Raw genomic sequence first — 27,794 nt, forward strand, 5'->3', positions numbered from 1 at the left:
AAGAGTACCTACATTCTATGCAACTGTTTACAGATTTAGCATGTTAAGGATCTCTGTTCCCACATAAGTTAGCATGTTTTTCTTTAATTCCATGGTATTATGTTTTCTTTTGGTACCGTTGCCAGAGCACCTGTCATCATTGTAATAAAGTTATCACAGCTCCATGGAGAAAAAGGACTTCAATGGGTAGTCTAATCACTCATTTTTACCTCTATTGAAATCTGAACTCCAAAAAGCTCTGAAAAATTTGGTTTTCAAATTTATGTATGTATCTTATTTAGCAGCAAAACCTGACTTGAACCTCTGTGAGGTTGTTTGTTTGTTTGTTTGTTTTTTTCTGGAAGGTTGTATTGTAGCCTTTTATTTTTATCCTATTTAGTGACTATTCATACATTTTGTGCAGAAATACAAATGTGTCTGATTATGGGATAGTGTTCCAAACTCTGTAGAAAATGTTATGTGAATAGTGTATGCATTATAGTATCTTTCTAAAATAAATGAAAAAAAAATCATCTTTTCAAAACATGTGGTTAAAGAATTGTGATGTTGTATAGGAACATTTCCAATTTTCTGTTTAGGTAAAAGCTCAAGAACTGTAGGTATTTCCATAGGAGAAAACCGTTAAAGTTAAGTATAATAGGCTAATAATATATGAGTAGAGCAGTAGGTTTTAGAGTCAGTAAAGGACTTTTATTATTGAACATAAAACATTATGTGTGTTTGGGAGTTAGAACATGATAACAGCCACGTGTATAAGTGGTTCTGTCTTGTAGGAGTTCATTACTTCCGACATCCCGATACTGTCTGTTTCACCCAGGAAACGTATTTGGAAGGTGAAGTCATGGGTCTAGTGAGCTGATGGTTAGAGTTTTTGTGTATGTATAGAACAAGTTTTTCTCACTTTTGTGTTAACAGCTGCCAGTGAAGTGAGATATTTCTGGACAAAGAAGGTGTTTTTGTCACTTTGTAATTTTAGGTGACTTATCTTTAAAGGTAGTTTGTTGCAAACTTAAAAACATGCCCTCAAAGAAAAGCCCTAGATTTGTAAGCACACTTTTATAAACTCAAACCAATATTACGTAGTACTTTTAGAGCATCAGTTTCCCCCGACTTCTTCTCTTTATTGTGTTCTACATCTGTATTTTTTAATGGTTTATTGTGCCTTTACAAGGTGGAAAAGTAATAGAAAAATATTTATGGTCAGTGGTTTCCTTATGTGTTAAATTCTTGATGTAAGTTTGATATATCTGTTATATTAATGAAAGTATACTGGAGCTGTATAATAAATATAAAAAAAAACAAACCCGTAATTGAAGGTTTAAGATTTGGGGAACTGATGAAATGGGAAATGTAGAAAGGTTTTTTTTTTTTTTTTTTTTTTAATTTTTAAAGAGGAACTGATTATCTCTGTAACCCAAGAGTTAGCATTAACATTTATAAATAATATATATGTAGTAGGACCTTCCTCTATTGTTTTTCTTCTTTCCTTCATTTAAGACTGAATCCTTTACATTAAACATGTTTATATTATGCTTAAAGGCATTTGCATTATTTTTATGTAACTAATATTATGTAGATTGTCAGTCACCATTTATCATCTCATCTAAAGTAAAAGAAGCAAGACAGTGAGGATCTCCCTTGGTCTGACAGCTTCAAGGAGCTGGAATTTGGCCGACAACCTGAATGATCAGATTGCTACACAGTCTTCCCATAAACTCTAAGCAGAGAATCTAGGCCCACCCATCTAGACTTCTGACCTATAGAACTATTGGATAAGAAATGAGTATTGTTTTAAGCTATCTGTTTGTGGTAATTGTGGTGCAGCAGTAGAAAACTAATACAGATCTTTGTACTAGGAGTCGGGTATTAGTTTTCTGTTTTGCCTGTAACAAATCACCACAAACTTAATGCTTAAGACAGTACCCTTTTCTTTAATCTGTTTGGCAGGTAAGACATTTGAATGAGTTCTCTGCTTAATTAAGGGTCTTACAAGGCCATATCAAGGTGAAGCAAGGCTGGGTTCTCATCTGAAGGTTTCAATGATCAGTTTGCTTCCAAGCCCATTCTGATTGCTGGCTGAATTCTGTTCCTTGAGGTATAGGCCTGAGGTGTTTGTCCTATTACTGTCCCAGCTGACTGCTGGTCAGAAGCAGTGTGTAGTTCCCAGATCTTTTAGGATCCTCTATCAGGCCACCTTGTAGCCCTATCATCTCAGGAATGGAAAATCTTCCTGTCAAATCCTTCTCATGCTTCCTGGTTCTCTCACTTCTCTGTTTACCAGGCAGAGAAATTTCCCTGGTTTTGAGCAGCTTGTGTGATTAGTTAGGCTTCCTAAGGGTATATCCTCCCTTTTGTGATACAACATAATCATAGGAGCAGTGTCTCACTGTACTCACAGATTCTAGCTACACTCAAACTGGAGAGCATTCTCAAGGGTTGAGGAGTCACTCTTAGAATTCTGCTTACCAGTTGGCAACTTGGGACCAAGGTTGTAAGGATATTGAGTTAGTATAATGTGGTGGGCTCTGTCTTGGTTTGAACCCTAGCGTCAATTCTTAACTAGCTGTGAAACCTTGGATAAGTTATTCTGAATGTCTCAGTTTCCTTATCTGTTAAATGTGGTTAATATGTAGCATCCACCACATGGGGTTGTTTTGAGGAATATATTATATATTATGTGTAAAGGTGCTTATTAGCAAAGTGTCTGGCACATAATAAACACTCAATAACTGCTAGCTGTTATTACTACTATTATTTTTTCTTTAAAGCAGGATCCTTTTATGTTTCGGTTTTCATAGAATGAATTTGGCTAAATACAAAGCATATGTTCAGTAAAAGTAACTTGATTCTGATCTAAATGGGAGACTTTCATCATTATGGACTCTGACTCACATGAGCATTTCTCAGATGGAAGTGTGATTGCCATTCCCCTGCTCCGGACAGGGGATATGTGCTTTTAGATGGCCTGGGCCAGGTGTGTGTGAGTGTGTGCCTGTATTTTGGGTCAGTCTCACCCTGTGGATAGTAGTACTAGGTATCCCAGAGGAATGCCTGGGGTCCATGCTACCCCATAATTGAAGGTTTAAGATTTGGGGAACTGATGAAATGAGAAATATAGAAACTTTTTTTTTTAATTTTTTTTTTTTAATTTTTTAAGAGGAAAATTGAGTCCATGCTACTTTTTGGCTAGTCCCCAGAGACATTTCCCCGACTGCAAATAATGTGACTGGACTGGTCCTTATGGTTCTTACGATTTCAAGATGAACCTCAGCAACAACCATTAGAAACTTTGAAAAAAATGTTTATTAATTATGGGCCCTGGAGTGTACATGGCCTGCCCAGGGCCACACAGTGAGGTCACGGATAGAGAGAGAGAGAGAGAGAGCAAGAGTGTGGACCTGGGGTTCTGCCTTTATTGGAGTTGATTGAGGGTGGGATGCCTAGGGTTTTGTGGGTTCACTCTTACTGGTGAATTTAAAACATAAGAGTGGGTGGGTAGAAGTATGGGAAGAGAATAACAAGTGATCACAATGTCAGTTATCTATGTCAACCAGAGCTCTCTAAAAAGAGAACTTTAGGAGTAGGGCAGCCAGGCTCTTTATCTAGCTATGTGACTGTCAGTGTCTTCATTCAAGATGGAGGTCTTTGAAATAGAAGCCGAGACAATAAAATCTTAATGTCAGGCATTTACATTACAATCAGAAAAATTAATTGTTAGGTGCTCACACTGAGACCTCAGTGCATTGGGAAGCGGGTAGAGTGTCCTGAGCTGAGACAAGTTAGCATGTGAAGGCCTTGTATGTCATGCTAAGGAGTTTGGACATTTGACAGGCAATGGGCAGCTTTTTAACAGGCAGTGGTATGAGGAGATGTTGAATTACAAAGAGAACTCTGATGGCAGTGTGAAGAATGAATTTGAAGACAGATTTTGCATCAATGTGGAGAAATACTCAATTACAGAAATTCTATTCGAAAAGTTTAGGAAGCTCTGGTGAAGGTGAGGGTGGAGCAGACTAGGGAAGTCTGGATCAGGTGGTGGTCCTGGTGGATGCTTTTGGCCAGGAGATGTGAGCGTCTGAGCCAGAAGCAGATCTAGTTTGAGTGAGATTGGGGTTTAAGAGTAGATGGGAATCCAGGAGATCATTTGATGAGGAGTGTCTAAATTGATGCCTGGGGAGTATAGTCCACCATTCTGGTTATGCCTCCCAGAAGAAGGAGACTGATGGCATGTAGAGGACCAAAGAGTTCCAGCTGGCAGGGCAAGACTGGCCTTCAAGGGCTCCCCTCCAGGGCGAGTTCTTAGTTCCATTGATTCCCTGGGCCTGGATATATAATACCAACTGCAAGAAAATCAGATCAAGGGAAAAGCCCCAGCTTTTTTTTTTTTTTTTTAATCAGAGAGTATACACACTACTGAAATATTTGTGTCCAAGGTTTGGATGGCATTCCTTTCCAGGCTTTTTGTTGCCAGAGCAATTACTGATGCCAGACATAGCTTGGTCTGTAAGGGGGAGATATTCCAATTCCAGTGATCTGCCTCCTGGCAGCATGAGACTTTTGGCAGCCTAAAAATGAGCTATAGTAAGAGAGAAGCATCTTAGTACAATATAGATGTGTGGCCTCTTTTGAGCCAGTTCTTCTGTTCATATTTGGATGATAGAAAGTAAGACCTTTAGCTAGAAATTTTGAGTGAGGGACCTAAATGTTTCAGGAGCAAGTAGAGATCAGCTTCTTGAAGACTTTTTTTCTGAACACTCCTTAACTCAGGTGGTATGCTGCAAATTACCCTTACTGAGACTGTTCTGTGACGTTTGAGGGCCTTCTATGAATTATATGTGAGGGTCATATTTTGCCATCTTCCCATGTGTCATTATATGACTCGAAGATGGAGAGTTGCAAACCATTGGCCAACCAACCTAATAGACTAGATGTATGGACGGAAGATTTGAGAAAAATTGTCTACTTTCCTCTTTGATGCATATAACATATATAGCATTTAGATTTTGTGTTTATGTTCCTTCCTGTAATTACCTGAAATATGCCTGTCTGTATGGTTTTGTCTGCTTTAGATTCAAAGCTTCTAGAGGGTTAGTCTGTTAGATATTCTCCTTTTATACTCTGTTTCTCTAATAGGTACCAATGTTCAAAACTTCCAAATCAACACTTACCATTCATCTTTCATTCTCTCCTTAACTTTTCAATTCCGAAAGGACATTTGTTTTTTAGGTCCCCTTTTTTTATGTGAAAGTTCCCAAGTTGAATGCCAGGTGTATCTCTTACTATTTACTATTTCTTTCATGTAGACATTGGATTTTCAATTTCTGTTAGTATCAGTGAGACTAATCATTCAGGCTTATAGGTTTGGAGTATTTTTAACTTTCACTGGACTGTACCTCACATCGATTTCAAAAGAAGATTATACCCAGGTACTTATTTTGTAGTTACCCATTGTTTTCACTTTTAAAGCCACTACTTCTTTCCAGAGCCTATTGATTCACATCAGAACCAGTCATTGGTATAACTTTTTTCTATAGTACAGTCACATTTTAGGCAGGGCTCAGGTTCTGAAACTATCTCTTAAGGTAAGAGTCTCATATAATTAAGATTGTGGGCCTTGAAAAGGAATGGTCTTTACTATTTAAATTTGTTTTCTTTCTTTGGTATTTTTCCTCAGTTCTTACTTCTTTTGGTTGCACAGATGTAGTTTAATTTGTGTAAGTTAAATATGTGTGCGGTGAAACTATAGATTTTGAAATGACCTTCCGCCTCTTCTGTTGACAAATTTGTATCCCATACGATCAGCACCTGGGCTGAACTCGAGTATCTTGTGTGCTGGGGGTTTCCAAGACTACCCCCACATTTGGAGATTCACTGGAAGCATTCAGGGGATTCAGCATATAGTTTTACTCATGGTTAAGATTTTATTGCAGTGACCTAGTAAGGATAATATAGCCAAATCTTAGATAGAAAAGGCACGAACAGAGTCGAGAAACCCATGTGTGGATTTCCTTATGTTCTCTCCCTCCCAGAGGGCATTCTTCTCTCAGTAATGAAAATGCAGCCACATACATGCGTATTTCTGTATAAGGAACTCCATTAGAAATGTAGTACCCAAAGTTTTTATTGGGGAATTGTAGGTATTTTCTGCCTCATGTGTAGCAGAATCCCAGATTTACAGAAGGAAAGCAGATGTTGAGCATAAACTAAATTGTTTACAATGTCTAGCCACAGTGAACCACCCTTGTCCACTGGGGTGGGCTACGGACACTCTGAGAACCTGAGTTCCCATGTACCAGCCAAGGGCCAGTCTTAAAGGCAGACTTTCTAAGCCTGATAGTCTCATGCCTGCTAAGTTTATTCTTTTTGCACATCTTCCTGATTGGAAGCTTTTTGTAACATACTCTGCTCTACTCTGACATTGACATTTCATGTCGGTCCATTCTTGGAACTTGGCACTGTGTTTTACTTTACACCCGTGTATACTAAATGTTTTTAAATGAAGTTTATATATATATATATCGTGTGTGTTTTTATATGTGTGTGTATATATATATGCACACTTTGTAATAATCAGTATATTGATTTTGTGAGTTAAACAAATATTTGTTTTCTGTTTCCTCATTAATACTGACGATGTTGAGGAAAGGAACTGTCTTCTAGAATTTCATTTGTAGCTTTTTGTAGCACATTTTAAAATAGCCAATAAAAAAATGTACAGGAAACGTTGTTTAATAAATATTTACTGATAAATGTTGTCACTTTTTAGAATTCTTCATCACACAATTATGAGAAGGGGAAAGGATAAACATTAGTAATTGGGAAACATTTGTTATCTTGGGTTCATTCTTACATGAAGATAACTCATTTGGTCTGAATTAAGTTATATATGTTTTAAAGACATGAATAAAGAGAATACAATTAATTTAAATGGATTGAGTAGATTTAGTTTTAATAGCCTATAGGAAAACCATTCACTTTAGAAAAAATCTGAAAACATGATGACTATAGTAGTGGAACTTGGGTTAGAAGATCAGCGTCAAAGGGAAAGTAGATTTTTAAAACTTTTTCTCCCTGTGGACTGCACTCTTCCCTTTGTTATTTAGTGTTTCCATAACCTTTGTCTAGAAGTTTTCAGATACAATGCATCTTATTTTAAAAATACCACCAACACTGTGATCTCTGGATCTTAGAGATTATCACTGTTTTCAACCATTTCCAATGATTTCATGAAATGTCTGATAATTAGAATTTTACTACTTGAATTTGTCTATTATTATTTGGCACATTTTGTATACCCTTTCAATATGCCATAGGGAATGTTTTCCAGAAGCTGACTTCATGGCTTTAGTCTGTGTGAGTTTCAAATCTATATTAAACAATTGGGCAACACTATAATCTCATAAAACTAACTAGATTTAAAGTTTTGTGAATTGTTTCTGATCTGATGGATGTTATCAAACTGTCAGAAGACTTTGACTTTATTAATATGGTTTTCTAATTTGTTAATGAAATGACGCTTATAGAGAAATCATCTGCCTTATGATACTGAAAAAAATCAAAAAGTAAATAAGTCACAAAGTAGTCGAAATAGATGCCACAGTATTCACACAGTAACCCTTGCATATTCTTTACAGAAAAGCCCTAAAACAATGGTTATAATAAGCTAATATCATGAATTTACTTTACTTTTTTTTTAAAGATTGTATTTATTTGTTTGTTTGTTTGTTTGTTTATTTATTTATTTATAGAGTTGGATGGGCAGGGTGCAGAGGGCAGAGGGTGAGAATCCCACCAGGCTCCTTGCCTGGAGCTGACGTGGGCTGGATCTTACAACCCTGAGATCCTGAACTGAGCCAAAATTAAGAGTTGGACACTCAATGGACTGAGCCACCATGGTGCCCCTACTTTATTCTTTGTGCAATAAAAAACTTGTCTATCCAGAAATGCCACTGAAATCTGAATACCTGAACATATTTGTAAAACTATAGAAAGGAGCAATGACTACACTGTGAAGTCTGTTTCAGAAATTTAACGTGGAAAAGATGGTGCGCTTTTGACTGTATCTTTCAGTTTATGTCAGTTATTCCATCTTTTAAAAAAATAGCTCAATTTTCAAAATACTTTGAAAGGCAAGGCAAGGCTCAACAAAGGAACACCTTTAAAAGTTTTACATTAAGCCTCTCATTACACTCATAAAATATTTTTGAACTTTAAAAGGAAATAAGGGTAATGGCAGTTTTTAAAAAAGACACATTAACTGAGCTTTTAGTGGATAAAATATTAATTGAGACCATCACTGAATCAAAAGTTTCAACTTCGGAGTGGTCAGTTGAAATCCTATCTAAGTATAGATAGGATTTACTTAGCTATATAAACTTGACCAAGTTCCTCAGTTAAACTTGCCTTGGCATCTGACCCTATCTCGAAAATGTGTTTGATATATACAGGTTAGTTAATTAAAAGGCAACTTCAGCTAAATCTAAGGTGTGGAGCCTAAAAAGCCTTTGTGATTTTAAGTCGCTTCAGTAGACATAATGCCCAGATCACAGATCGTATGGCCCTTTCTATGCCGGATTATGTCCTATGTTAAGATAGCTCTAACAGACCGGTGTGCATCCGTAGAGGACAACCAGGGTAGCGAAAGAGCATAAATCACATCAGAGAAGGAAAGCATTACTTGTCTTATAGAAGACAAAACAAAGACAAGGAGAGACTCTTGCTTTCAGAAATTCGAAGATCTATATGTGTAAGAGAATTGAAAACTACTAAAAAGGGCAGAGCTGGAATTGATGACAGTTGGTCATAGAGCAGCATGTGTCAGTTTGGCAGAAAGTAGAGTGTCGATTCAGCTGAAATGGTATCTGGGTTTGCTACTACCTTAAAGTGGCATCTGCTCTTTCTTCGGGTGTTCAGGTAGAGGCTATTTGAATAGATGTTATATTTTTTTTAAAGGATTTTATTTATTTATTCATGAAAGACACAGAGAGAAAGGCAGAGAGACACAGGCAGAGGGAGAAGCAAGCTCCCTGCGGGGATCCTGATGTGGGACTCGATCCTAGGACTCCAGGATCACAACCTGAGCCAAAGACAACCGCTTAACCACTGAGCCACGTACTTGCCTCTGTGTTTGAATTTGGATCGTGGTGTTTACGATCCTGTTCATGTTTGTTTCTTACAAGAAGTTAGCATTGCAGAAAAATGGTACGTATGTTTCCAGCTCTGCCATTGAAAAAGCAGTGTTTGTGTTAAGGCCTCTGTTGGCCACTAGTGAGCCTCCGATTCCTAATACTTTGTGATTACAGATATCCATTGGTATACAGTACCATCCTGCATCTTCCCCCATCCGATGCTCAAACAGTCTCTGTGAGGTCATGGGGCAGAGTCTGTCATCCCCATTTTGGAGTCAGGACTCTGGCTCAGCTCGGTGAGAGGGAATGACTCACTCGAAGTGATATAGTCAGAGCCTGGGAAATAGCTCACTTTTTGATTCCTAGTCCTGCATTTTCTCCAGAATACTTTTCTGATGTTCTTTCAGCTACACATATTTAGGGCACTAATGACTTGTAATGAAAAACTGACTTAATTTTTCACATCAACCCTTTTAAGTTATTTAACTTCCTGTGTATTATATTCTGAATGCTGTTCAGTTAAAGAGTCTGTGATCTGTAAAAATCTGTGTTTTCTATCGGCTTTTCCGTCTGGAGATAGGGGAGTCCATGGGTCGGGGTTATTAGATAATATGGAGAGGGAAGATATAAACAGATAGGCCTCAGTGATATGTGTATACGTGTGTGTGTATAAGCCCAAAGCAGGCAAGAATTTTTAACAGAATCCTTTGAAAAATCAATAGAAAAAGCCTTGTGCCCTTTGCTGAGAAAATGTAAATCACTACTTTCCTAGTGATGATCTTTGCTGATTTCTGAAAATGTGTCTCTCTTTGGTTTAAATCTGACAACGGTGTGCTGTCAGAATTGATTACGTGAGCAGACTTTTTTTTTTTTTTTTTTTTTTTTGTGCTTCTAAAGATATCCTGAAATCTGTTTAATTAGACACTGAAGGCAGGGCATCTGGCCTAACTTCAGTTAAAAACAATCAAAGGAAAAAATGCCTGTAATTTAATATAAAAATATGATGCCATCAGATACTCCAAAGATATCCATACCTTAAATATTAGTGCTTAAAACTAGCTTCTTTAAAAAGCCTTATTGAAAGACAGAAGGGAAAATATATTTTATTTAATAAATAAATCATACAACATACTGCAACTTCTCATTCAGGATATTATTGCTATATTTTTTGGAACTGACTGTACTTCACTGCCATTAAATTTTGCCATATGTTAAATAAAATTCTCTTGATTACGTTTTGCCATGTCCAGAGACAAACATGACTGATTAGCTTTGCTGATGTCCTTTTATATAGGGAGTAAAAAATTCCTCCAACATTCGGAATAATTAAAGGAGAATAATAGAGTAAGTAACACTGTAGAATTTTTTCCTGTGAAAATTATCCAAATAATAAATAAGCTCTTCTGTCTATAGTTGACCCAATTTAACACAGAAAATGTTTAAATTTAAAGAAAGAAAATTTATATTGGTTATGTATAGCCATTTTTTTTCCTTTTATTTGCAAGTTAGGATTTTCTCTTATTGAGCTGAATCTTTTTTTGTGATTTCCTCTGTTCTTTACTGGTGGGAAGACAAGATCAACTGTGACTTATATTTAGTACTACTAATCTTTGGTCTGAAGAAAGGGACAGGTCCATAGTAGCATGTCTTCTTGAACACTTCAGAAGTGATGTCAGTAGTATTTAACAGAGTCGAATCTGCGAAATCCCTACACAATGACAATTTTCATTTAATGTAAAGTGGCAAATTCATAGAACTAAAAACAACTGTATGGAAGTGTGAATGTTTTCATTTTTATATGAGGGTTTCTTTTCTTTTCCTTCCCCAACTTAGCTAACCTTTTTTTGTGTAACTAGCTTGGGAGGTCTGTGCAAATCAAACAGGGTTTGGGATCTAGATGTTTTTTACTGCAAGATGAGAACATTCACTTCATTACAGGCCCCCAGGCATGTGGAAGATGATCCTCAGTAGGACAGTAACCAATACACTTCATCTTCATGAAAATTCAAATAAAAGACGATGCTATTTGGAAGACCAGTTTTGACAGGAAAAAAAAAATACACTTTGGCTGCAAAGGTTAGTTAGATGCTGGAACATGATACTAAGAGGAATATCTTCCTTATTCCTTAGACTTTAAAAATGTTCAATTTATTACCTCAGGGTTTGGTATCATTAAAAATAGATAAATGGAGACTTTAATAGTAGCCATCTGTCTGGAGAGTTTTTATTTGGTTTGTCTGGAGAGAGTAAGGATGGCTTAGATTATCTTTGAATGTCTCTTTTCGATATTTCATGAGGGGAATGCTGTGGGTAGGGTGGGAAGATACACATCACATGAGCAGATGATCTAACAGCTTCAGTGAAGTGTTGAAGACTGGGAAGGGGAACGAGGCACTTCAGAGTTGGAGGGAACAGGTAGCCTGCAGAGAGGAACTCAGAAGTCATTTGGTTCAGGGTGTTTTGAATAAAATAAATAGTGGTTCTGTTAATGGACAAAAGAAGTATCTCAGCTATGAATATGTAAGCAACTATATAATACATTGCTGTCTATGACCTTGTTGCTATGAGAATATAAGTAATCGAGAATCGATATGTAAATTTGGATGTATTGAAAGTGACAGGTTTCATCAGAAGTTTAATATAAAATTAAGTGGTGCTTGTCTCCCTAAGCTGTGATGTGGTGTGAGATGGTTATAGACAACCAGAGTCCATACATCTAATGGACCGAAAATAAGTCACTAATACTGAATAATCAGACCTAGTTGGAGGCAAAGGGCCTGGGAAAAAGCTGAAATATACAAAGAGCAAACGATGCCCCTGGTCGAGTGTGCTTACTCTAATAAGTCACAGAGCAATCTTTGTTATGTTTCACATGTTTGAGGAAAGAATTCCAAATGTCAGACACATCTGATATATATTGTACTTCCTACTGGGCGACAAATGTATGACTTAGAAGTAGTTTCTGTAAGTAGTGCTATCCTCTCCAACGGAGATATGTCACTGACAGAGCCATTGGTGTTTCCCTACATAAAATAAGTTGGATTGTGTGGATTCCAACAGTAGTGGTGTTACGGATGAGAGCATCTGTTTATGTGAATGGAGGTCTCAGTCCTCGGATTCCCCAGAAGATTTATGTGGGGATCTGCACTCCAATAAAGATAGCCAGAAAGAATGTAGTAAACGCAAAGCAGTTCATTAAAGCAAAAAAAGTACACCTCAAGGTGGGAGAACAGGCAGGTTCTGAGAAGTGGGACTGGCCCCTAGGTTGTTCTGGGATTGGGTATTACTGGGCCTCTCTGGGCTCGGAGGAGCTGTGATCTGCAGTGAGGTGGTCTCTTAATGGAGGCTGCCTCCAGTCATTTGGGAAACTCCTCCCACAGGTTGGGAGTGAGAGTTTGACCCTCTGAGGTTTGGCAGCCTCTCCATGGTGGGGGGTGGGGGGGAATAGAGGGTTGTACCCATTATGCAGATACATTATAATGAGTCTAGGTGTTACCTTGGGGCAGGGGTGGAAGGGGAGAGAGCATGCTCTACACCTTGTCATTTGATCTGCTCACCCCAAGGTCTTGGAAACTACAAAGGCCATTGTCTTCACAGGCTTTTAATGTGTAGCTTATTTATCACCAGCCTTGCCTCTGCTCCTCTTCCATCATTCCCCTTGAAAGACTGGGGATCCTGCCTTAGGGTGTTCCTTCCACTGCTTCAGTCACCCTTCTGCTGAACAGTTGTAGATTTTAAAATCTGATTCTAAGAAAATTTTTCTTTCAAGTATCTAATGGCATTGCTGTTCGTTCTGCTTAATTTAGCTCTTTGTCAAGATAAAGAGTTTTGTTACTGTAGCTACAGAGGAACCGGGAAAGGAGACTTTATACCCAATTATCTAACGTGATTTATTTAATGATTTATTCACTGTCCTTAAAGAAAAGTGAGTTGATGTCCTCTTTGAGGAGGGGTATAGAGGGTTTTTTCTATCTATCCCAGCAGTGTTTCTGGACACTTCTGACGTTACCCAGTGGGCAGTGAGGGGTAAGCAGCAACATAGCACAGTTTTCAAGTGCCTCCCAAAGGAGATCTCAGTATGAGCTTTCCTAGTGAGAAGTTACAAATTCCCATGGCTTCTCACCTAAACATATGAGATATAAATAGTAGGTGTTTATAGTCCTGAGTTCTTCTTTTAGCAATTATAATATAAAAAATTAAATTTATGCTTCTCAGTGAGGTCTTGCATTTTGTTAGCAAGATTTTAAAATGATTATTGAGGATCCTTTGGCGTTTAAGAAAACAGGAATTGTTTGAGAAACATGGCAGTGAATGTATGAAGACAGAACAGGCAAACTGTATTTTTTCTGGACAATATATGCTAAAATCTTGACATATCAGTGTTTGGAGCTCATGTAGCAGATGTTTCAATGTAACAGTTTTTTGGAGGTAACTTGACCTCTGTAGATGGCTTCCTAGTCTGTACATCAGTATGTGGCTGGACCAGTGCAGTCTGTTTGATGTCCATGCCCCTCATTTTCTTGGTTGCTTCTGTGCCACTCCCGGGGCCTTTCTAATTGCCTTCTATGTGCTGTTCTCTCTGGGTAGGAGCACTCTATCTCCAGCCCTTCACTGGCCACTGGCCGGTGCCTGCCTTCTATAGAGCTCCTCTCAGGTCAGAGAGGCTGTATCATCTCTTCTGAGATTGCTCAGCTCCCCTCACTCTGCCTCCTTCTACTCTGCTTGAGTTGTCTTCACAGCTCTTACCTTTACCTGAAGTTATATCCTATGCTTGTTTGTTCTTAAGTGCTGCAACGATGTCCAGTTCCAGCTGTCTTGTTCACTGAAAGATTCATAGTGCCTTAAGTTGTACCTGGCACATGGTAGGGACTCAATGAACTATGTCCAGTGAATGCATGATTGTCCAAATGGATCATTGGAAAATTCAGACCTTATTAGGCTGACGGTGCTTTATTTTATTAAATGAAGTTTTGGAGATCTAGAATTTGTTTATCCCCACCCCAGGTCTGCAAAGGTGAATTTATATTCTTATATTTGTGTTACTTGGTATTAGAGATCTGAAGTGCTAATCACTCACTCCTTTCCTTCTACCCTGGATTCCAATGGAATTTAAACACATAGTGAGTTGGATGGAGATTGATATATGCATTATTAAACTGAGCACCGCCTGATAACCTACAGTGCAGGGGCCTTGGAGAAGCTCGATTTGAAGCAACTTGGATTCCAGAATGTCCAATGGACTACCCACTCCTTTGGCAGTTACCTCTCTTCCTCCAACTGAATGTTGAGTGGTTCTGACCAGGAGGCCTTATGGCATGAAACAAAAGACAGAGGGCTCACAGACCTCAACAAGCCATGAGCAGGCCATGAAAAGACAAAATGGAACCTATTTTATTTATCTACTAGTTAGAAATGTGAAAATGTGGCTCAGTGGATGTCAGATTCTACTGGTTTCATTAGCAAGTTCTCCTCATATGGAAATGATTCAGGAAACAGGTGGAGAGTGAAATTGAAAGGATTGCTCCAGCTCCACCCCCCTCAACTGGGAACCAAGCAGTATCACCCTCTTCAGTGGGAAAAAGGGGACAGGTTGCAATTATGGTTGTCCCCTGGGTAATTGCAGTTGCAACACGTATATTAAAATATACCTACTAACAAATAATTTTAACCAGAAAAGAGCTATCAACACAGGATGTTTCTGAGAGTTGCTTGCGATTGTGAGTCATCTAGACATCTGCCAAATAAAATAGGTTCTATTTGTACGTATGTTTAAGGGGAAGAATGGATGTTAATCCAGCATCTATTCAACACCTGTCAATAAGAAATGTGTATCCTTATGAGAAAATATCATATCCTACTCTTGATAGGTTTAGTATGACTAATACTAACTTCATGTACAAACTCAGGAGCTTTTTATTTTTCAGGTTCGTGGGAGTAAGGGAGAAGTTCTATACGTTTTGGATGCTACCAACCCACGACACTCCAACTGGCTTCGCTTTGTTCATGAGGCACCATCTCAGGAGCAGAAGAATTTGGCTGCCATCCAAGTAAGTTTATTTGCTTCTTATTTGTACTATGTACTGTGAGAGGAATGAAATAATTTATAACTGCACTCCCTGTTTTAAATTTATTCCCAATGACCTGTATCAAATAACAGTAACTAACTCCTAAAGCAGAGAAATCTCATCTATTCAGCATATGCAGAAAAGAGTCAAATCTAGTTGTAAATTTACACCAGATCATTCTCTTTATGAGAATTCTTGAGGGAATGAATTACATGGTCTGATATTGTCCTTGATAGATCTTGTTTTCAAGTACTTTTGATTCATTCAGTGAACATTTATTGATAGTTTCTTTATTTGATGGTTTATTTGGCTCATAGTACAATATTCTTTGTTATTATTTGGGAAAGGCTTGATGGAGAAATTTTACTTGGGTATATACTCATGACTAGATTTTGAGCTTCTTGAGGATAGTGTATTAGCCAGGGTTTCCCAGAGAAATAGAACCAAAAAGATCTATGTATCTGCCTTTCTGTCTATTTATATATCTATCTATCGAAAGATGTATTCTAAGGAATTGGCTCACGTGGTTATGGAGACTGGCCAAGTCCAGAATATGCAGAGCAAGTGTCCCACTTTGAGTCTAGAGACTACGGGCTGACGTAGAAGAACCAGTGTCCCACTTTACACACTGTTAGGCTGGAAGAGCAGATATTCTAGTTTGAAGATCATCCAGCAGGAGAATCCTATTATTTGGAGGAGGATCCCCCTGTTGTTCTGTTCAGGTCTTCAACTGATTGGATGAGGCTCACCCACACTGGAGGACAATTTGCTTTAGTCAAGTCCATCTATTTAAAAGTTAATCTCATGCCAAAACACCCTCACAGAAACACCCAGAATGATGTTTGAACAACTATCTGGTGATCCTGTGGCCCAGTCAAGTTAATACATAAAATTAACCATCCTCAGTAGGAATCGTATTTTATTGAATTCCATATGCCTGTATCCTAGTCTAGTACTGCACATTACATTGGGCTCTGATAGAAACTGTGAGTTGAACTTAGGTGATTCCTCAGCAGAAATTCAGCCAAGATGAGAAAAAGTTAAGCAAAAAGTTTTTAGAGGAGTCCTCTAATTAAAACTCCTTGATCAGATGGTTAACAGAACAAAGAAACATTGCAATTTATTGGGAAATTGGTTGATTGCATGTGAAAGCACAGCTCCTGGTACCTAAGCTGCAAAAAGAAAAAGCAAAGCTATGGTTGGCAGAAGTGAGAGAGAAGGAAAAGAAAAAAGGACGTAATATTTCTTTAAGAATTTACCATGTGTGGGGAGCCCCGGTGGCTTAGCGATTTAGCGCTGCTTTCCACCCAGGGCGTGATCCTGGGGACCTGGGATCAAGTCCCATGTCGGGCCCCCTGCATGGAGTCTGCTTCTCCCTCTGCCTCTCTCTCTCTGTCTCTAGTAAATAAATAAATAATCTTTTAAAAAAAGAATTTACCATGTGTATTGTTCTAGAAGCTTCATTGTACATCATGTCATTTACTCTGATCAGGAAGACTTTGTAAGTTTAATAATTTGCTGAGAGTTATGCTGATTTCACTCAATTCTGAGTGTAAAACCCACAGTCACAAGAGGCAAAACTCACAGAATTAGGTTTTTTTTTTTTTTAATTTTTTTTATTTATTTATGATAGTCACAGAGAGAGAGAGAGAGAGAGGGGCAGAGACATAGGCAGAGGGAGAAGCAGGCTCCATGCACCGGGAGCCCGACGTGGGATTCGATCCCACGTCTCCAGGATCACACCCTGGGCCAAAGGCAGGCGCTAAACCACTGCGCCACCCAGGGATCCCCAGAATTAGGTTTTAAAGTAACCAGAAAGGATAGTCATCTAGAATATTCCATTTCCTGATGTTATTAGCTAACAAAAGTTTTCCATACAGATAAGCATTGGATAACCAATGTAATTACTATCTTTTTTTTTTTTTTTGTCTAGATAAATGAGAGATGCCTCTTACCAAAAGGCTAGATTGGGCTGGAAAATAGGATCTTTTTGGCAGCTGGAGATACTAAAGCCACTTTTAGGTTATTCATGACATACGTTGATCCAACCACAAATTTCAACTGATCTTTTTAAATGTGTATACATTAATTTTTTTTAAGCATTTTGTATTTTTTATGGCTTCCTGATGCAGTCCTCTTACAGCACCTCCAGCGTGACCTCACAATTTTAATTTACAAACTCAGTTCAAGTGTCTCCTTGTGAATGTTACTGATATCAAAAAGCCTACATGTAGACACATGGAATTTACTTTAGGCAAACCCACTGTTTTGTGTTCTTTCTTTATTATGTGTTTTAGAGAATGTTATTCTGTTTAAACTACATTTTTTTCTCCTTATGCTTAAATAGTAACTCTAACCTTTGCTCAGATGCCTTTTGTTTGTGACCTTTCTTCCTATTGGTGGTTATTTCTGTATCATCGATAACACTCTACATTTGCCCAGACTCCCAAGGTATTGCCTGCTCAGCTTTGAGTTCCCTTTAACTATATATTTTGCTTGCAGTGATCCCTTTAGGTAATGGAATACTATGTCGGTAGGTGTTATCTCTACTTTTTTTTACCCACATCACTCCTCGAGGCCCTATTTATGTATTTCTTTATATGGGAACCATCTGCACGTCTCTCTTGTTCAGTAGCCAGTGTTGTGAAGACTCACACAGTTCTCCCGGTCATTCGGTCATTCAGTGTAGTACCTGTCTTCTGCTATGTCAGGTGCCCTTCCTTCCTTGAAATAGAGTAGGAATCTACAGAAGATGACTGTTGGCAACTTTGATACTCTCAGAAATTATTGTTTGATTTAAGAGGAGGTGAAGTGGGGGTGGGATTGGAATAGGATTCATAAACTAGAAGATCTGTGAAGTTTCATATTCAAATTAATTAGAATCTGTTCAGAGGCCACTCTGAGAGTCTTTTGGTGCACAAGTGATGACAGTGTCTTTAATTCCTTTTAACGTTATTTTGGCTTTTCCTTAGAGTGGAATTGAGTACACTCTGTGTTACTTGCCACAGAACACAGTATGGATCTTTGTTCTCTCCCTTGGTGGAACGTCTTTTTTACTTGAACGGTAGCTGGAGTAGCAGACTGTTCAGGGTTCAGAATCACATCTGAGCTGGGGGCAGAGGACATTATAGTTGGGTCACAAGGCTGACAGTGATGTCAGCCTTCTGATTCAGCGGAATAATCTCCTGAGGGTTGCATTCCAGAAACATTGAGTTGGTAGGAGAAGATCATAATGTTTCCTGCATAACATTATGAATCACTTACATTCCAAATTGTATCTGAAATTTGGGGTATTCAGGAAATTTTTTATTTGAGCTGTATGTCCCAGGAGTAGAGTAAATGAGAAACATTTGTGGCTATGTGGCTTGCTTGGTGGAAAACGTCAATAGTTGGTCCAATTTTTTTGGACAAGGGATTAAGAATTTGAAGTCTGTTTTGGCAGAGCATTGGAACTCCTTTTTGGAGACTTAGTTTACTTGTGTTTTGCAATTTATTTGATTTTGGAAAATTTGCTTTGGAGATGATTTAAATATATGAATTATTGAAGGGTCTCATAAGCAAAAAAATTCTTCCCACATGCACACATTTCAGAACAATTAATTGAACTGTATGTTCAGACTTCTGAAAAGTATTTCCAACTGAACCAGAAAATTCTGAGTGTGAAAGATGTGGCTTAAAATGAACCAAAAGATTTCTTAGGCCCCATAAAAAAATGGGTGATTCTTATTAAGTATTAATTTTGTTACACCAAAGGAAAAAATGTTATATTTGAGGGAATATTTCACCTCCTCAGTATTTTACAGGCTTTTAAAAATTTCTGATCTTTTCATAGAAAATTATTTAAGTACAGAATTATGTTATATAAAGTCAAGACTTTGAATTCTTGGAATATTTTAGATATATTGCTACATCTCATGTTCTTAAGGACATAGTTCCAGGCATCCCTTCCCTGGGACTTTTTTGCAGTATATTATCAACATAAATGAAAAGGTGGCTTGGTGTTATAAGAAAAAGGAGCATATGGAAAAACATTTGGGTTTTTGGTACACCTCATGAGGGATGTCAGGTTGTGGGGATGGACTGAATATGATGAGAGAGTACTAGGTATTAAGCCAAACTTGTGATGTCAACGAAGCTTTGTCCCAATTCTGATGTCAGTTTAGTTTTCCCATTACCAGGAGAGCTATTTTATTACATATTATTTTCTCTCCTTTCTCTGCCTTGTGCAAGGATGGATAGTCTTAGGCAGTTTATCCTGGAGTCTTCTGGTGACACATGATATTTCAAAATGGCACAGCTGAGAGATCAAATGTGGATTTCCTGTGAGAGAAGCAACTTAAATGTTTTTGAAGCATAGACAATACTTTCTCCATTGTCATCCAGACACCGAGATCCACGATCATATTAAATGATTTTGATGCAGCATTCAGATCACAGGGGCACCAACCTAGCAACCAAAAAAAAAAAAAAAAAAAAAAAAAAATTATCAAATGGATTTTTCATTTATATCAAAAATTATAGTTTTCTCTAAATCAGTTTCTTTTCTGTTTTTTTGTATCAGATTTATATAAATGTTTTTTTATAATATTTTCTAGACTCTGTTACAGAATATTAAGGAGGAGCTGTCTAAAGATTTCTTTAGTAATACCATAATAATATCAGTTAAATAACTTCCAGATCTTTTAATGGATTATCTTATAGGAAAGTACATATTTGTCTTTCATTAGGTAAAAGTTTAAAATAAGTTCAATTACAAGCAGTTGGTCCTATGAAATTTTAAGTACTAGCCCTACTATGGCTACATATTCCTCTGGGAAGTAGAATTATTATATTACTTATAAATAATATATTTTTTAATTCAATTGTAGTTTATCAGCAAGTCAAATGAATATTTATAGAAATATCCTTAAACTGTATAAGTGATAACCTTGAAATACATCAGTTAATCCTTAATAATGATGATGGTGATGACAGCTAACACAGAATATGTACTATGTGCCAGTAAGTGGTCATGTGTATTATAACCTTAATATGTACCATGAATATGTGAGGAAGGCGCTAGAATCGTCCCCTCCTTTGTCAGGTGAGGTTGCTGATACAGAGTCTAAGTAACTTGCCTGAGCCACAGGGCCATTGAGTAGCTGGATAGGAACTGAGGCCAGGTGCTTTGTCTTCCCTGTCCACCATGTAAACCTCTGTGCTCTAACACCTTAGAGTTAATTTGCAAAAGAGCAAACACAGATTTTAAAAGCCTTCCATGCTTCTGAATTTACTATTTAGATATTTTTGAAACTACTGTACATTTGCAAAACAGTTTCATTTAAGAATATACATATTTTAGAGTTATTTAGAACTTATGTTCCTTGATTTTTTTTAAGTTCTCAAAACATCCTGAATTCATTCAAAAGCATTGCACCTTCTTTTATCCAAAAGTCATGCTTAGGCAATATGTGTTTTAGCCTCTTTTTCCCTTTGGTGAGGGAAATTTGCTTTGTAGAAGGATGAGGAAAGGTTAGAATCAGTGGACAAAACAAACACATGATATAGAAGTAGAAAGAATGCATAACTGAGCCCAGTTTGGATTCTGTTAAGAAAGGCAATTTAAATGCCCAATTTCTGGCCCTGACCCTTGTTGGCTGAACACTTCACTTGATGCATTCATTCAACTGATAGCTCTCGAGCATCTGCTGTGGGCCAGAGCCTGTACTGAACACTGGATATGTTATAGTTCAAAAGATAATCTAGTCACTGTTTCCATAGTGGTAAAAATAATCTTGGAACTTTTCCTTTTTTTGTGTGAATTAATGATGATAATATCTACCTCATTGGATTTTGTGAAGATTAAATAAGATAACATAAGCAAAACACCTGGCCCCTATGTGTGCCAATGTAAGTTAGCAAGTATTTTTATCACAACTCTGCCATGTGTATAGTTTTTGTCTCTGTAGCTTTGTTTCTATATAAAACAGAGCAAACTCTGTTTTATTTCTCTAACATCGCAAGGTAGCTAGTATAAATTCCAAGCATGGCAAAGACATTTTAGTAAATAATCACCAGTCAAGGAACAACATGCTATGTGGATGACAGTCTTAACGGGCCTGCTCCCAGTTATGACAGCAGCAGCCTGTGCCCTGCTCCTGGGCTCCTCAGTTGTTGGATGCACAGGGAAGCATGTGTTTGCTTAGGCCACTTGAATATTGTTTACAGGGGCCATCGTACTGGCTATGGCTGGGTGGCCTGTCTTCTCTTTGGAAAAGTTACTAGGACTTTATAAATGTTAAGAAATGTCCTGTAGGAAAGATATCTTGTGCTGTGCAGAGACCTTTATTAGATATGGTGGTTTGGCAACCTTAGAGATAGGTTTAAGATCATTATTATGCTAAACCACTTTCAGCTTTTTAAGAGAAGCAGGTTTTGTGCAGGCCGATTGTTTCTTAGTCAATGTTGTGCCTGCTGTAAGCTACCTTTCCAAATGGGGAATGCTGGATGTTAGTAGGTAGGGTCTTTAGAAATCATTTAAAGCGAGCCTATGCTTTCATAATTTTTAAGCCGGTAAAGTCTACTGCTGTGGCATCAACCAAAGAGAAGCTAGAGTGTTTGTTTCCTAACTGAGCTGTGGCCTTTGTTGACAGGATTGGTGATACTGAAAGTATGAAATAGAATTTAAAGTAGGAATTCTGCGAAATTCTGGGAGAAAAAGTGCTGAGTTCGATTTTATATTTAAATTTATTATTATTACTGATTTAAAATTAAATTCTATTTAATTTCTTTTTTTAATATTTAATTTCTAATTTAACATTTTAAGTGAATTTGAAACAAAATTGTTTAAGATTTTCCCAATACCTCTAGAATAGAAATCTAGACTGAGTAATATATCCATGGGCTCACTTAGAGAAATGATTTACTTATATATGTGTTTTTGTCACTGAACTGAGTTCCTCAAGAACTGAACTGAGGAGCATAGAACAACTGCTTATTTTCCCACTGCCCACCCTGGCAGTCGGGGCTCAGTGAATGCTGGGTGACCTGGCCTCCTCCGTTCCCTTTCGTTTCTCTCCTGATGCAGTACACCTAGTCCAGTGTGCCTTTTCAATTCGGAAGAAAGCTTATGTCTCTTTCCTTGGAAATCACAGAAAGCAAATGCTTCCACTTGAACTCTGGTCTGCTGTTCATGTGCATGGAAGTATTTGGTCTGGCAAAGTGTTACATTTTTACCTTGGGATTGCTGAGTATGTCCTGGTATGTGTGTACACATTTTGGTCTACTGTGTAAGTATCTTATCTCTGAGCCAGAAAACTGTGTGGCCAACAGCATCTTGTTGTTAGATCGTAGATCTTTTTACAGTTATTACCACAGATAATCAGAGCCTTCGATTAAGATACCCCATTGACTAAGAACCTGGCAGTCCTGTCTGGACTACTCAGAAACCTGGATATAGAACGGTGAAATGACTAAGCAATGATGGTATTTGCTGCGAGGTTCTTTTAAATTACATTTAACAAATGTAATAATGAAAGATTAGTATTTAAAAATTAATCAACATTGCATTAAATACACTGAGACTGTGCTTTATTGTTACAAGGTTTAAGAAGAGATATGGTAAAAACTAAAAAGGAGAAGGTTTAAAATCTTTTGTTGCTAAAAAATATGATGAAAAGAGGAGGCATTTGTGTTAGATTCAGTAAAGCAAATAACATGAATACCTCACTTATCAGAAGAGGAAATTAAAATAATATATATACTTTTAAGTGTTAAATCTAATATTTAGACAACTAAATTAAGCATACTACTCGTTTCCAGACAGAATTTCTTTGTGTTTGAACAGAAAGAAGAAAATGACTTTGTTTTTGTTTTTTCTTAATTAGAGATACATTTTTTGATGAGTTTTAGATTATTTTTTAATGATTGGTATTAAAATATTCAATAAACAAACTGCAAAGTGAAGTTAATTTAATGCACATAACATAAAACACTTGAATTAGCTAGATTTAGTTCTTTATGAAGGAAAGTTGGGTTTCTAGGGAAATTTTTATTCAAAGAAAAATGTATTCCATGTAGTAACATGAGTGGATTCTCATAAAAGATGCAGCCACTACTTAGCCATACAAAATAAATTGTGAAGTTCTGCATTCCATCACTGAATTAATAAAATATTCAAAAGAAGGTTTAAAGTTTGTCTTATAATTTATTTTTATATGATTTACATTTATAATTTATATAATTCAGTTAATGTAACCTGCACAATAAAGATATATTCAGCTAAGTATATTAAATTATGAGAATTTGAGAAACAAGCTCACAGAACCTTAAGAAAAATGTTTCTTAGAACCTTAGGAAAAATGTTTCCTAGAGCTTTAGTCATCCCTAATTGTGTCTTAGCCCTCTTTGGAAATCTCACATGATTCAAAAAGACTGCTTGGAGAAAGGAAAAAGGAAGATGAGTTACTGAGTTGTAGGCCACTGTCTGTGGTGCTTTATTGCATCAAGAGGGTAGAGAGTTTAATAGAAGAGTTCTAAAATGTGGCCTTCCCTTTTTTGGAGTTTGTTTAACAAGAGTCTAAAAAGTAATTAAATATATTATTATCGTGGCTGACTTATGTCAAAACTATATACACTATTATACTTAATTAAATGCATAATCAATTGACTGATGTGTCTATTATTTCTTAAGTTGGTATTTAATGGACGTTTTATTTAATTCATCTCAGTGGGCAGAGATTAAACAACATTTCCTTATTTCTTTCCCTTTGGTGAACCAAGTCCTTTGATGTATGGCTGTGCACAGTTAATGGCGGTTTACATGTCTGTCTGTTCTATTAGTTTGTTTTCCTTCTTTCTTTCCCTTTCCTTCCTTCCTTCCTTCCTTCCTTCCTTCCTTCCTTCCTTCCTTCCTTCCTTCCTTCCTTCCTCTTTCCTCCCTCCCTTCCTTCCTTCCTTCCTTCCTTCCTTCCTTCCTTCCTTCCTTCCTTCCTTCCTATTCTTTTTGTTTTTCAGAAAGGAAAAAGGAACAAAAAGGAGTATGGTCATTCTTGCTGAGAGTTTACCTGACTCTTCCTCTAGCAATAACATGTAAACCAAGTAGGCTTTTGAGAACTTTCCTTATGTGACTTAATTCCATGTGCCCATTTGTAGACTTTGGAATGTAGTGTGCTTGTAAATAGCTTTCCTGATCTTTCTTCATTTTTTTTTCTTTATTAAATTTAAATGCATATTATTGGATATTTATATGCTTGTATTAAACTTTTATAAATATATTTTGCTTTGTTTCAATTCATGGTAGGAACAATGCCATATTGTATACAAAAGTGATATTTAATAATCCCTTGAAATACTTTGTACCTTGCCATCCAATAACACATATGATTTTTTTTTCTTTTTTTTAAACTGTAACAGGAGGAAGTAGGTTAGGTTCTTTTTTTTTTTTTTTTTTTTTTTTTAGGTTTTATTTATTTATTCACGAGAGTCACAGGCAGAGGGAGAAGCGGGCTCCTCAAGGGGAGCCCAATGTGGGACTCGATCCCGGGTCTCCAGGAACAGGCCCTGGGCTGAAGGTGGCGCTAAACCGCCGAACCACCCAGGGATCCCCAACACATATGATTTTTAATTCTGTTGAGATCATCTAAATCCCATAGGAAACCCTATCATAATTTTAACCCTAAAATGTCAATAAACAACTAAAAAGGTAATGTAAATAACACTGACACCGCACACTCACACTCAGTTATAGGTGCACTCGTTCTCTTTCCTTCCTCCCAGCAGAAGTGTCTGTCCCCTCCTCTTTCTAAAGATCAAGCTTGTGTACCTCCTTCTGATGAACATAAGTGATGAACACTTATGATGTAGAGCATCCCCTCTCTTCACTTGATATTCACCCTCTGACACTGATTATCATTGTCATTGATATTAAACATTCAGATTTTTTCTTTTCAAAATTGTTCCCTCTTGATTCTACATCCCCTTTCGTCAGGGATCCCCTCTTTCCTTGAATATGCAGGGTCTCCAGTTTTCTCACCTCCAATGTGCTCCTCTGCCCACACTGACCTGGCTTCTGCCCTGAGCCTTCTAGTGACTCTCTCCCTGGCCACCATGCTCTTTGTGTCACTACAGGACTGTAGGCTTTTTGGACCTCCTTCTGCTAGATCTGCTCAGTGGCATTAGGGGTTGTTGACAGTTGACAGATACCTCCCTCTTGAAGCACTCTCTTCCTTTGACTTCACTGAAACCATCTCTTAGCCACTCATTTTTGTTCTTTTTGTTTTAGCCTATACTCTTTTTTACCCAGCTATTAAATGTCTGAGTTCCTTCCACTTGCTCTACATTTGCATTTTCTCTTTTTCCTTTGCTAGATTCCTCTGTTCAGTCATCACATGGCCAAGAAACCATCCTTGAACTCCAGATGAGATTAGCTCTCTCCATTATATACTCTAGTAGTAACATGTTCATCATTGTCCTTGAATTCATCAGGTTATTTTCTATTTATATGGTGGTTGATTAATGGCTTACCCCTAGTCTGTAAGCTCTTTGAGGTTGGGTACTGTGCCTACTTTATTTTACTGTGTTATACTTAGTCCTAGCATTACTCTTGCACATACAGGCTCATTTTTTTTTTCTCAAATGAATTATTTATCTACATAAGAAGTATTTCTTTCTTCATTAAAATAAAAAGAAGTAAAATTAAAAACTGTTGATATTGAGTGATTATTGCTCTGAAATTATCTGAAGGTTATTTAATGTTACATTTTTGTCAAGGTTAACATGTTTTCATTGACTAGAAGGTATATCAAGTGTCCTTTAGTTTTTTATCAGATAGATTCTATTGTAGCAATATAACAGACATCTGAAATTTCAAGTTTGATTGTATTAGTCTGGGCTCTCCAGAAAAGCAGAATCAATAGGATGTGTATATATATGTGTATGTATGTATGTAAAGACTCAGTGTAAGAATTGGCACACGTGATTATGGAGGCTGACAAGTTCTGAGATCCGCAGGGTGAGCCAGCAAGCTGGAGACCAAAGGGAGCTGATGCTTTACTAGTTTGAGTCTGAAGGCCTAAGAACCAGGAGAACTGAGGGTATAGCTCAGGTCCAAAGACTCTCAAGCTCGAGACACAACCAGTGTTTCAACTTAGGTCCAAAGGCAGAAGAAAGCTAATGTCCCAGTTTGGAGGCAGTCAGGCAGGAGGAATTCTCAGGGGAGGGTTAGTCTTTTGTTCTGTTCAGGCCTTCAGCTGATTGGATGAGGCCCACCCATGTTGTGGCTAGCAAGTTCCTATAGTCAGTCAATGAATTCACATGTTAATCTTATTTGAATATATTCTCATGGATACACTCAGAATAATGTTTGACCAGATATCTGACACCCTATGATTCAGTCAAGTTGATACATAAAATATACCATCATATTGATCAAATGAACAAAATTTATTATAGATTTCTACTTTTTTTTCTTTTTTTCTATTTCATTAGGGTGAGGTGGTTGCCTTATAATTTTCTTCAAATGCTGCAATTGACAAGGCACATTTAGATTTTTTTTTAAAGATTTTATTTATTTATTAGAAACAGCAAGAGAGAGAGAGAGAACATGAAGGAAGGTAAAGGCCGAGGGAGAAGCAAGCTCCCTACTGAGCAAAGAACCTGATGCAGGGCTGGATCCCCGGACTCCAGGATCATGAGCTGAGCCAAAGGCAGGGCATATTTAATCTGTGCCTGACTTTTCAGTCACTCCACACATCAAAGCTGCTCTTTCAGTCTCCTTTTCTACAACTTTTCTGCAATACCCAGTGTTCTAGCTAGGTTTGTTGCTTACCATAATCTAAGCTACGCTTTGTAATACTGTGACTTTGCTGACATTGTTTACCCTATTTTAATAAACCCACTCCCTCTCAATCTTGTCTTGTCCCAAACTTACCTAGTTTTCAAGGTTCAGAGTGAATCTCAAACAGTATTGTGAAACTGCCTCTAAGAATTCCATAGCTGCTGCTCTCCATGTAATTGTTTTGGTCCCTTTTACTTTTTATGGTAATTTAACCAGTTCCTATTCTGTTTCCACCAAAAGCATGTCAAGTCCTGCAGAGCAGAAACTGGTATTGACTTTCTTGTGAGTGGTGGGGGATGGGGGGGTCCTGCAGGATGGTGCACATGATGTGCTACAATAAATGCATTGAATGAACATTCAGTTTCTCTCATAGGTTTTTGAATTGACTTTTGGTATGTGAGTGGAGTGTGCTTGGCCTGATTCTGGTTCTCTTTCCAGGAAGCACATCTGCTTATCTAATCTGTCCTCTTATTTCCAGTTGGTTAAAATACTCTCAATTATTGGCTAACTTTTGAATTCTTAAGAATTTGTTGGGAATGGGAACTTGATTCCTCAATCCTTTTTCTAGCAAGTTCCACTTTCCTGAATGACATTCTTGCCTTTATCATCGTATTAATTTAAAAGAAAATGCCAGTTATTTTTCTTAGTTTTTAGTTCATTGGGTTCTTTGTGTCTGGCCCTCAATTAGCAAGGTGTTGAGTCAGGTACTGAGATTTCTACATAGATGAATATGATGTAGTGCCTGCCCTCTGGGAGCAAGCAATCTTTGGGGAAGGGAGGAGGCAA

The 27,794-nt window shown here is 37.4% G+C and overlaps 1 protein-coding gene across 7 annotated transcripts in view; it reads left to right on the forward strand.

Moving 5' to 3' along the window:
* Window positions 1-27,794, forward strand: part of PRDM5 (PR/SET domain 5) — a 200,533-nt gene that overhangs the window by 50,448 nt on the left and 122,291 nt on the right. For all 7 annotated transcript variants that reach the window (XM_038564767.1, XM_038564770.1, XM_038564772.1 and 4 more), the window contains one exon: window positions 15,053-15,175. In XM_038564767.1, coding sequence (XP_038420695.1) covers window positions 15,053-15,175 — 123 coding nt within the window. The remainder of the gene's footprint in view (window positions 1-15,052; window positions 15,176-27,794) is intronic.

This window comes from Canis lupus, chromosome 19 (assembly GCF_011100685.1).
Source record: "Canis lupus familiaris isolate Mischka breed German Shepherd chromosome 19, alternate assembly UU_Cfam_GSD_1.0, whole genome shotgun sequence".
NCBI classification, from domain to species: Eukaryota; Metazoa; Chordata; class Mammalia; order Carnivora; family Canidae; genus Canis; species Canis lupus.